This window comes from Solanum pennellii, chromosome 7 (assembly GCF_001406875.1).
Source record: "Solanum pennellii chromosome 7, SPENNV200".
Lineage (NCBI taxonomy): Eukaryota > Viridiplantae > Streptophyta > Magnoliopsida > Solanales > Solanaceae > Solanum > Solanum pennellii.
The window spans coordinates 72,034,718-72,046,795 of record NC_028643.1 but is presented as its reverse complement, the minus strand read 5'-3'; the positions used below and the strand labels follow the sequence as shown (position 1 = coordinate 72,046,795).

The 12,078-nt window shown below is 34.6% G+C and overlaps 1 protein-coding gene across 1 annotated transcript in view; it reads left to right on the top strand.

The window, feature by feature from the left end:
• The window catches only part of LOC114078040, an 11,378-nt gene extending 4,635 nt beyond the window's left edge, over positions 1–6,743 (top strand). Inside the window, exon 2 of the mRNA XM_027918541.1 lies at positions 5,962–6,743. Coding sequence (XP_027774342.1) covers positions 5,962–6,743 — 782 coding nt within the window. The remainder of the gene's footprint in view (positions 1–5,961) is intronic.
• The last annotated feature ends 5,335 nt before the right edge of the window (positions 6,744–12,078 follow it).

Here is a 12,078-nt window from a genome sequence, read left to right as displayed (position 1 = left end):
GGGGGGAACAATTTCATCTTCTCTCTCCTATGTCACGTCTCTGAAAAGCAGGTGCAACCGTCAAAGCACACGTCTCCTCGATGTCAATCCCCCATAATTACTCAAACCCCTCGGATATAACATCAAAACCTTTCCCAATAAAGCACTCTCTCTAAACAAGAAACCAACTTTTTCTCATCTTCATTCTTCAGAAAAAAGAAAAAGAAATCCTCTCCATCACCATGGTTAATCCACTCGTTGCTTACTCAGATGACGAAAATTCATCTGACAGTGCATCTTCTCAGGGGGAAGAGAACCCCGTCGTTGATACTATGCTTAATCAAGGGGAAGAAAGCCAACTCCCAAACAAACCATCTATATCCTCACCCAAATCAGATCCGTCTACATCTCCAACACCAAAAGTTACATCTCCACCATCACCAGGTAAAGAAACATCTCCACCTCCAGTTGCAGAATCTCTACCACCACCCGTCATAGAATCACCACCACCACCAGTCCATGAAACCCCATTACCACCAAATCCAGAAACTCCCATAACCACTGTCCCAAAAAATCCCTCTACTTCCCCATCTCACAAAACCACTCCTCAAAATCCACCACCATCTCCACATTCTCCAATCAATGATGACATTCTTCCGAGCACACTTCACCCTAAAAAACCAAGACGACCAAGAAAGCACATTGCAGTTAAACAGGTTCGTCCACACAGGCCAGTGACTCGGAGTGCGAATGTGGTCAAACCAACTGATGGTGCAACATCTAGTGTGAAGCGTCGTCGTCTGGGTAAGTCTCCTGTTCACTCATCTATTTCTCCAATGATTCTTGATTCTGAAACTGATGATGTCTCTGAGGGTAAACATTCTGAAACTCCTCAGTCAAAATCAAAATCAGCAAAAAAAAATGTAGATAAATTCTCAAAGTGGGAAAGAAAAAGTATTTTCAAACCAAAACAGTTCTTAGGGGTAGAACCTTTCACCCTGATATACTTTCAATGGATATAGTCAAGCAAGTTTGTGAACTACTAAGGTTTCAGGGGTGGGAGGAGTTATTTCTTGAACCTCATTTGATTTATGAACAAGAAGTGGTAGATTTCTATACAAATTTGGTAATCCTGGAAGGAGATGTGGTATCGTCTAATGTGAAGGGGGTTGACATTGTTTTTGATGCAACTAAACTTGGGGAAATCTTGCATATACCATCTGTGGGTATTAATGAGTATCATTGGGGTTTTGATGAATATTCTAGCTTGCCAGCCAAATTCTCTCAAGGTAGAGTCAATTCTAGGGCACAAATTGTTTTAAAGGGCATTATGAGATCATTGCATAAGCTTCTTTTTGAGATAGTACATAAGGTGATACTGCCTAGAGGTCACCAACGTCACATTGCCTCCATAAGAGACATGGGACTTATGAATGCTCTTGAGTGCAAAGAACGCATTGACTGGCCCACACTGATTATCAAACATCTTGCTAGAATTGTTGATCCTAAACTATGTTCTCATCAATTAGCTTTTGGAAATCTGTTAACTAGAGTATTTGATGCATTCGAAGTACCATTGGGGGAAGGCAGGATTTTGACTCGTGCAGATATGTTCACTCAAACCATTCTTGCTGATTGTGGCATTCCCATGGAGTCGGAGCAGGTTGCAAATGATTCTCCACGTACATCTGGTCCTGTTGCTCAGTTACTCAGGGAACTCAAAGTGGATGAAGAAAAATATGCCACTCTTGAGTTAGAAAACCAGAATTTACGTGCTGAACTTCATACTTCAAATGCTGAAATTCACAGGTTGAAAGATCAGTTGGTGCAGCAGCAACTTGCTAACAATGCAAGGGTTGACAGAGTTCTGGATATGCTTGTTTCTGCTTCAACCAAGCCTAGTCAACCTTCAACTTAAAAAAGCATCTTGTTTGAACCTGGTTCTCTTAGTTGTTTAACTCTGTGTTGTTACTCTTCGTTTTGTTGCCAGAACATTTTATTATGCTCAACTGGCTGAGCTTCAATTGTTGCTATGGATGTTATTTGGTTTTGTTTAGCTGCTGTTGGACTCTTTTTGATTTGTCAAAAGGGGGAAGAGTATTTGCATCACACAGATAGATTTGTCTTCATCAAAAAGGGGGAATATGATAGAATCGATAATTCTACTACAAGAATATAAAAATCGATGTTTTGATGATAGACAAGAAGTGCAAATAATCAGTAGCAAATTGACGCAGCAAAGCAGCCAAAAACGAGTAAAATAGGTCAGCCACGTAGTCAAGAAAATAGAGTTATTTGTCAAAGCCAAAAATAATATATTAAAGGTATAAGTTCATACAAATAAGGAAACCTTAAATATATTATTAAGGAAGGAAGTTGTATATAATAAGGATTGTACTTTAAAAGGTAATCCTTGTTTAACAACAATTTCCTTACCTTATCTGATAAGGATTCAAGGCAAAAGAAAACTCTATAAGAAGAGGACAATCACAGATGAAGAAGATCACGACTTCACATAGAGAGAAAAGTGAGAATTATTCATCAAACTGAAGTCTTCAAGATCGATAGGTTTGCCAAGTTTAAAACGTTCTTGAGTGAGAAGGTTTTCAACGTGTAAAACTATCTTCTTGTTTCGTTCTTGATTGAAAGTTACGATTTATTGTACAAGGGGTGGGTTTGGCTTCTTGTAGGGTTGAGTTTCTGTATGGTTTGTAACAAAAGGTGGGTTTGACCTTTTGGAGAGTAGAAGTAGTCGATTGTAGTCAATCGAGAGAGGTAGTAGAGGTAAGGCTTTTTGATTATTAAGTTGTAATCACAAAATCTTATAGTTGAATTAATAAAACAAGGTTTTTCCTTCCTTGAGTGAGGAAGGTTTTTTAATTTAATAAGTGTTTGTGTCTTTACTTAAAAGCAACTTACAAGAACCTGGTTCTTGTTCTTGGGGATAGGTTTCTTCAAAAAAGATTTACAAGTTCACGAAGTACCTGCTAAACATAGCCGGCATATAAGAACTCTGATCAAGTATATCCTTAAAAATACATATATACCAAAAGATAAATGGTCCGATCAAGTATGAACTAAAAGTTGAATGAGGTATCGTTTTTGTTAGGTTTTTCCATTTTTTTCTTTTTGTAGAACATGAATTTTCATATCAACGAATTTGTTAGTATCGACAATAAAAAGAATTAATATAAACACTATCAGATTGTTGACATAAAAACAAATTAATATGGATATCGATCGGTAGTGCCACGAGGCCGAATAGGAATTGAAATTATTTATAAATTAAGTTTGAGGGGTAATAAAACTTTAGTATAGTATAAATGTGTCTATAAAATTTTGAGAATAAATTGGGGTACTTATGCATAGGGATGACAATGGGGCGGGGCGGATGCGGATGCGGGGCGGGGCAGGTTTAAGGTTGTGCGGTGTGGGTGGAATGCAGGGCGGGTTGAAGTGGGTTCTTTTTAATTTCATGTGGTTTCAACTTAATTTTAACTTTTTAATGTTATAAGAGTGATAGAACATTATTTATTAAAATAGTTTTTTGTCAGAAATTGTTTTGAATGGCTAAGAAACTAGAAAGAAGAAAAAATTATCTCACTACTTGGATTTAATATTTTGTTATTACGTCAAATGTAACCAATGCAAATCCACTAAAAAAATGTTGTCGACATATTAAAAGAGTTACAAAACATTGTAATGTTAAAATGATGTCACAACATGTTAATTTTAGCGATTAACAACTGACAAAATTTGAATTTCTGAAATTGAAAACTTACTAAGCCTATTATTTGAAATGCTTTTTACAAAATATGTGAAATAGAGCGGAGTGGGGCGGGTTTTTACGGAGCGAGGTGGGGCGGAGCAGGTTGAAAACAACAAAATGTGTTATGTGGGGCGAAGCAGAACTGGTTGAGATCTTAGCGGGTTTAAACGAATTTGCCCCACAACCGCTCCCCCCTCCCCCATCGTCATCCCTACTGATAGAATATGATAGAATCGATAATTCATGTTTTGATGATAGACAAGAAGCGCAAATAATCAGTAGCAAATGTACGCAGCAAAAGAAGCCAAGCTCGAGTCCAAGATCGAGTAAAATGGGTCAGCCAAGTAATCAAGAAAATAGAGTTATTTGTCAAAGCCAAAAATAATATATTAAAGGTATAAGTTGATACAAATAAGGAAAACCTTAAATATATTATTAAGGAAGGAAGTTGTATATAATAAGGATTGTACTTTAAAAGGGAATCCTTGTTCAACAATAACTTCCTTACCTTATCTGATAAGGAGTGTACAAGGCAAAAGAAACTCTATAAGAAGAGCACGATGCTAGAGAAGAATTCCACGACTTCACGCAGAGAACAAGGGAGAATTATTCATCAAATTGAAGTCTTCAAGGTTGATAGGATTACTACGTTTAAAACATTCTTGAGTGAGAAGGTTTTATCGTGTAGAACTATTTGTCTTGTTTTTGTTCTTAATTGTAATTTACAGTTTATTGTACAAAGGGTGGGTTTGGCTCTTTGTAGGGTTGAGTGTTAGTGAGAGTTGTAACAAAAGGTGGGTTTGACCTTTTGGAGAGATCGATTGGAGTCAATCGAGGGAGTAGTAGAGATAAGACTTTTTGATTATTGAGTTGTAATCACAAAATCTTATAGTTGAATTAATAAAACGAGGTTTTTCCTTCCTTGAGTGAGGAAGGTTTTTAATTCAATAAGTGTTTGTGTCTTTACTCTGTCTTTACTTAAAAGCAACTTACACGAACCTGGTTCGTGTTCTGGGGTAAGGTTTCTTCAATTGGTATCAGAGCAGGTCTTTTCGTTAAAAGATTCACACCTTGAAAAGACTCAATGGCAGCACCACCTACCCCACAAGAGGGAGCTTCACAAACACGACCACCACTGTTCAATGGCAAATATTATGGATGGTGGAAAAATCGTATGATGGACCATCTTATTGGCGAAAACCCTGATCTATGGGGAGTAATTCTAGATGGCCCAACCATACCTATGAAAACCGCAACTGATGGAATCACCAAAATCCCAAAGGAAAGAAAAGAATGGAATGTTGAAGACAAGCTTGCAATCCAAAACAATGCCAAAGCCAAGAAAATTTTGATCTGTGGCATAGGACCAGACGAATACAATCGAATCTCGTCCTGTCAAGATGCCAAAGCCATATGGGAAACACTACAAACCGCTCATGAAGGAACAACGCAAGTCAAGAAGTCCAAAATTGATAACTTGAACAGGCAATATGAGCTGTTCAGGATGGCAGAAGGGGAGACTATTCAAGATATGCACACCAGGTTCACCTCCATCATTAATGAGATGTACTCCTTGGGAGAGATAGTTCCTAATGGAAAGGCAGTAAGGAAACTCTTGAGTGTCCTTCCTGAAACTTGGGAAAGTAAAGTCGAGGCTATCACTGAAGCCCGCGACCTAGACTCACTGGCCATGGATGAGTTGATTGGTAATCTCATCACATACGAACTCAAGAAAAACCAAGAAAAGGAAATTGGAGGAAAAAGGAAGGAAAGGAACCTGGTTCTAAATAAAAATGCATCAGATGATTTTGAAGATGAAAATATTGCCCTCATAACCAAAAGGTTCACCAGAATGCTAAAGAGAGGGCAGACCTTTCAAAAGAAAACTTCTCAAAAACCATCTGAAAACACTAAAGACCAGGTTTGTCATAAATGTGGGAGCCCAGATCACTTCATCAAATTCTGTCCACTTTGGGCTTTAGAGCAGAAAAAGGCAAACTTTGAGAAGGTCAAAGACATCAAGAATGATAAGTACATTCCCACAAACAGAAGAATGACCAATCAAGAAGCGGATCTTTCAACGAGAAGAGCCTTTGCCGCTATGGGGGACTTATCTGAAGAAGAATTTGAGGATGGAGGGTTCGAAAATCAGTCACTACTTGCAATAGAACAATCAAATAAATATGATTTTCTTGCACTCATTGCTGAAACAGATTCTGAAGATGATGAAGAAGATGACAAACAAAGCAAGGTAAGTTTTCATCACATCAAAGTAAATATTGAATCATATTCTAAAAAGGAACTAGAGTCTTTATTGAGTACTCTTATAGATGCATATCAGTCTGTCAATTCTGAAAGAGAACAAGTGATGGAAAACTATGCATCTTTAAGAGAAGTCAATGACAATCTTGAGAAACACAATCACTTTCTTCAAAATAAATTAAAAGAACAGATTAAAATCTCAGAGTTAAGTCACAAGGGCAAAAACTCTGCTAGTGAACTTCAATTAGCTCTAGAAGAAAAAATAAAATTGTTAACCATAAAATATCAAGCTTTAACAGAAAGGAATAGGTTGTTACAAAAAAATCTTGATCATACCAAACTGGATCTGGAAAGAAATCTTAGATGGACCAGGTCCTCTGAAATTTTAACTCAGATTCAAGAAAAGCAAACCACTAGTCGAAGTGGGATAGGTTTTAAAAAACAGAATAATCTTGTGTCACACACTATTCACATGTCTAAAAGTTTATGCACTCATTGTGGAAACTCAGGTCATTTAAAGAATCAATGTAAAGCTTTATTTGAGGCTTTTCAGAAAAATGTTAAGTTCACCAAAAAGGAAAAGACTGATACGGCTAAGAACCTGGTTCGAAATAAAAATGCTCCAAATAAAAGGTTTTCTTATTTGCCTTTTTGGGCTAGAAGAAATCTTATTCATCCTTTTACTCACATAAAGGGACCCAAGCTAATCTGGGTTCCCAAGACTAATCTTTGACTAGTGTTTCAGGTGAAGGTGAGAGGGAAAAGACCAACTTGGTACATGAATAGTGCATGCTCAAAAATGGTGCTAAAAATGGTAGAAAATTTCCTCTCGCTCTTTGATTTTCAAGGAGGCAGTTTATTCTTTGAAAAGGATGAGAAAAATGAAAAAAAAAAAGGTTGAAGAAAGTGACATGATATCAAACATCTTTCATGATGCAAATTTAGGGAACACTGCATATGAACCTGGTTCACAGCTAACAATCATTAATGCACCTGCAACATGAATTACTATTTATCTATGGTTCTGGAGATTGGGGAAATATTAGAGCAATCGAGACAGTAAGAGTATGGCACACCTTTGGGGAACTTTGTTGTGCGAACATGGTCCTTGTTGTTCATTGGAAGGTATTAAAAATTGACAAGGGTTGGTTCTCTGTGAATCAGCTTGAGATTCATTTGATCTGGGAGAATATGATGATGCGACATTCTTGTGAAGGCCTTGAATATGAAGAACTTGAGAAAAATCAGTCAAAGCATGGTGTTATCGAAACAAGTTGATGCATTATCATGATTTCCTTTAATAATTGGCTAGTAAAAGAATAATCTTACGCTTGAGTAATTATACAATGAATATCTGCTAACTCAACCTCGTACTGTAACAGGTACACACTCAAGTCACATCTCAAACAATGCTTAGAAAGTTTGCGGATGTTATCTCTTCTTTTTGCTAACACCATTAAGTAAGTCATGAAGAAACACAAAAAAGGGGAACCTGGTTTCTCTGTAATACTCAGGTATGTACCATCCTTTTTCAATGCATTAATTTCCTGAGTGTGGGTCAAACATAAGCACTAATGAACCTGGTCGATCATCAAAAATTCAACTTTCTTAAAGATCACCAAGAACCCTCTTTGACAATAAGCATCGTTCAATCTCAAACTGCTCTAATGATGAAAATCTCAGTATTGAAGTCACTCATGCTTTAATTTAGGGGGAACCCTGCTTTATCACCCACATCTGAACCAGGTTCACAAACTCCAAATTGATATTTCATCCATTCCAAGTGTATAACTTGTCTATCTCTCAGGGGGAACAATTCTCACAGAAATAAATTGTTGCTTGCTTTCTTTATTGATAAACACATCTCTTTGTGCACCAAAATGTGATGAATCTCTTACTGGTAGTTGGTACTCCTTCAAAGTTGTCATCAAGAAAAAGGATAACAAAAAAAAAAAAAAAAAAAGAAGAAAATCATGGAGAATGAAAATGCTACGGAGTAGAGTTAAAAAAAAAAAAAAAAAGGTGATGATGTATCTCATGTTTCTCGTGATGAAATTTCACATTCTAAGAAAACTGATCAGAATAAAGAAGCTGGTGCACAATGGGCATACTGAAAAAATTATCAATGGCAGTAAACATCCCTTTCTTCCTTACTTTAGTAATCTTTGTCCCAATCCTTATCCTCAAATTTTATACTCTTTTGACTCTTTGATGTGCTTATGTCTGTCTCATACTCATGATATTATATGTTTTTGATTAAGGGCATAAACTGGTACATATTTGTTTATTTCGTTTCTCATTGAAGATCTTAATTGTGTATGAGTGTAAGATGACTAATATCCTCAGATTAACTAACCATTTTGTTAGCAGAAGTGTACTTGAAAGTGTTGCCCAAGTGGCTATGAGTTAAAAATGATATTGCACTCATTGAATGTTATTCGAGTTCTTTGGTTATTGATTTTCAATGATGCCAAAAGGGGGAAATTATATAATGTGGATAGACATATGCATAGTTTGTCATCATCAAAAAGGGGGAAACTCTTGGGGAAATGAGAAAACATGAAGTTTGCAGTTTTGATGGATGACAAAGAATTGAAGTTTTTGGAAATCTGTTAACTAGAGTGTTTGATGCATTTGAAGTACCATTGGGAGAAGACAGGATTTTGACTCGTGCAGATATGTTCACTCAAACCATTCTTGCTGATTGTGGCATTCCCATGGAGTCGGAGCAGGTTGCAACTGCATCTCCACGTACATCTGGTCATGTTGCTCAGTTACTTAGGGAACTTAAAGTAGCTGAAGAAAAGAACGCCTCTCTTGAATCAGACAACCAGAAGTTACGTGCTGAGCTTGATTCCTCAAATGCTGAAATACACAGGTTGAAGGATCAGTTGGTGCAGCAGCAACTTGCTAACAATGCAAGAGTTGACAGAGTTCTGGATATGCTGGCTTCTGCTTCAACTAAGCCTGGTCAACCTTCACATTGAAAAAGCATCTTGTTTGAACCTGGTTCTCTTAGTTGTTTAAACTTATTATGCTCAACTGGCTAGGATTATATTGTTGCTATGGATGTTGATTGGGTTTGTTTAGCCGCTGTTGGACTCTTTTTGATTTGTCAAAAGGGGGAAGAGTATTTGCGCATGCATCACACAGAAAGATTTGTTTGTCTTCATCAAAAAGGGGGAATATGATAGAATATGATAGAATCGATAATTCATGTTTTGATGATAGACAAGAAGCGCAAATAATCAGTAGCAAATGTACGCAGCAAAAGAAGCCAAGCTCGAGTCCAAGATCGAGTAAAATGGGTCAGCCATGTAATCAAGAAAATAGAGTTATTTGTCAAAGCCAAAAATAATATATTAAAGGTATAAGTTGATACAAATAAGGAAAACCTTAAATATATTATTAAGGAAGGAAGTTGTATATAATAAGGATTGTACTTTAATAAGGATTGTACTTTAAAAGGGAATCCTTGTTCAACAATAACTTCCTTACCTTATCTGATAAGGAGTGTACAAGGCAAAAGAAACTCTATAAGAAGAGCACGATGCTAGAGAAGAATTCCACGACTTCACGCAGAGAACAAGGGAGAATTATTCATCAAATTGAAGTCTTCAAGGTTGATAGGATTACTACGTTTAAAACATTCTTGAGTGAGAAGGTTTTATCGTGTAGAACTATTTGTCTTGTTTTTGTTCTTAATTGTAATTTACAGTTTATTGTACAAAGGGTGGGTTTGGCTCTTTGTAGGGTTGAGTGTTAGTGAGAGTTGTAACAAAAGGTGGGTTTGACCTTTTGGAGAGATCGATTGGAGTCAATCGAGGGAGTAGTAGAGATAAGACTTTTTGATTATTGAGTTGTAATCACAAAATCTTATAGTTGAATTAATAAAACGAGGTTTTTCCTTCCTTGAGTGAGGAAGGTTTTTAATTCAATAAGTGTTTGTGGATTGTGTCTTTACTCTGTCTTTACTTAAAAGCAACTTACACGAACCTGGTTCGTGTTTCGGGGTAAGGTTTCTTCACCTACTTATGCATTTTCCCTAATTAAGTCTAAAGGGTTGCTTTTAAGTAATTTTCCTCTATTCTATATAATATAGCGACAAATAGAATTTAATTCTATGTTACACGTTGCAAAAATATTAAGAAGAAACATATTTATTTATAAGGTCCCAAATGATGGGTAATTCCTTATGAGAAATATAATATGAGATTAAAAGAAAAGAAAAAGAATTTTTTTTTCAAAAAAGAAAGAGCATGATGTCTAGGGTTCATAAAACACTAAAAATTGAATCAAACAATACTAAAAATAATATGCAGTTTATTTGGTTTATATATGCATATATATAGATCAAAATTTGATCTTTATATATATAGGTAAAATGTGTTTTTCAATGAAGGGGTGTCTCCTGATAACCCTTGAATAAGGACGAGATCAAAATTTGATCTTTATATCATATATTATTATAAGTGGGAAGCATCAAAGTACAATGTTGGATTACTATTTTATCCTTATATTAAATAAAAATATTTAATTAACAAAATATTAAATAATAATCATATCATATTGTATTTAAAATATATATTTTCACATGAAATAAATATATTAAAAAGATAATTATTCATTAATAATCTTCTAAAGAAACTGATGTCTCTTTACATTCCCCACTATGATCCTTGTCTTTTCATTTCATATATGTATTTCTTCTTGCTTTTTACATTCTATTTTATTATGAGTTTGATAGAGAGCATTGGAACATTTTTCCTTTGGATGCTGCATTNCTTTTATTTTATTTCTTACTTCTTACTTATAATATAGTTTATGATGTTTGACTGGTGTTTAAGAGTTTAATCTCTGATGAAAAATAAAATTTGTAATTTTCTGTCGATAGCTTATGAGATGACTTTTCTTCTTATAGGGAACATCAATTGATGAGATGCTTCAGTGTCGATCGCATAGAACTATACTTTGAGTTCTGCCAATACAAACGGGGTAAGTCACATTTCGTTCTGACATGATTTTTTTGTTAGCACAATTCTTTGTCTGTGTTTTTTTTTTACTATTATTATTTTTATTTTGTTAATAGTAGGTCAAATTTATTGAATTTTCATATGCAAATTCATGTGAGTTATTTGTGTAAAAAACTAATTAAGTATTGAATTTTGATAACAACCATCATAACTTAATAAAAGTAAAAAATGTATTTATGAGTTTTGGCATGTTAGTGATGTGATATTCATTGGCTATTCAGCTTGACTTTCTTTGTTTGAATTTAATTTTTTTAATGGAGTTTTCATCCAAAAGAAAGAAGGGAGGATAACAACCCATGTTAAGAAAAAAAAAAGGAATGAATACAATATCATTTTATGGTTATTTTATTCATGAAATTATATTAACTTTCTTTGCTTTAATTTTAGTTGATTATTTTAGTTATTTGATCCATAGTTTATTCCTCCCTTTCTCATTCAGAATTTATATTACTCATCACTCAAATGTCATAATATTATTTTATCACGTTTTTTTTATTTTTCAAGTACAATTTTAACAATACAATTTCACAAAATATAAAAGAAATGTTGAATTACTTTTCTAACAAAAATATATTATAATTGCGATGAGTCATATCAAATGAAGTTCGTTTAGAAATGTAATATTGATTGTGGTGGTAGGACAAGGGTTTAATTGATGATATGATCTATTAATTTAATTAACTTAATTTTTTTTAATCAAAACATAATATCTATATAAAAACTATTAAAATTTGACAAATTCATATCAAATTTTAACTCATAAACTAAAATTAAAATTAATTTAGTACTACTTAAGAATCTTCAAGATTACACTTTAGATATTGGATGTCATTGATTTTTTAATATATTTATTATATATTGATGCAATTTTTAAAAATATTTATGCTCATTAGAAAGGGGTACATGCGCAACATGCATGTCCAAATATTAGTATATATAGATAGATAGATAGATAGATAGATAGATAAAATGTATTTTTCAATGAAGGGGTGTGTGTTGATAGACGAGTCCACCCTTGTATAATAAAGACGAGTT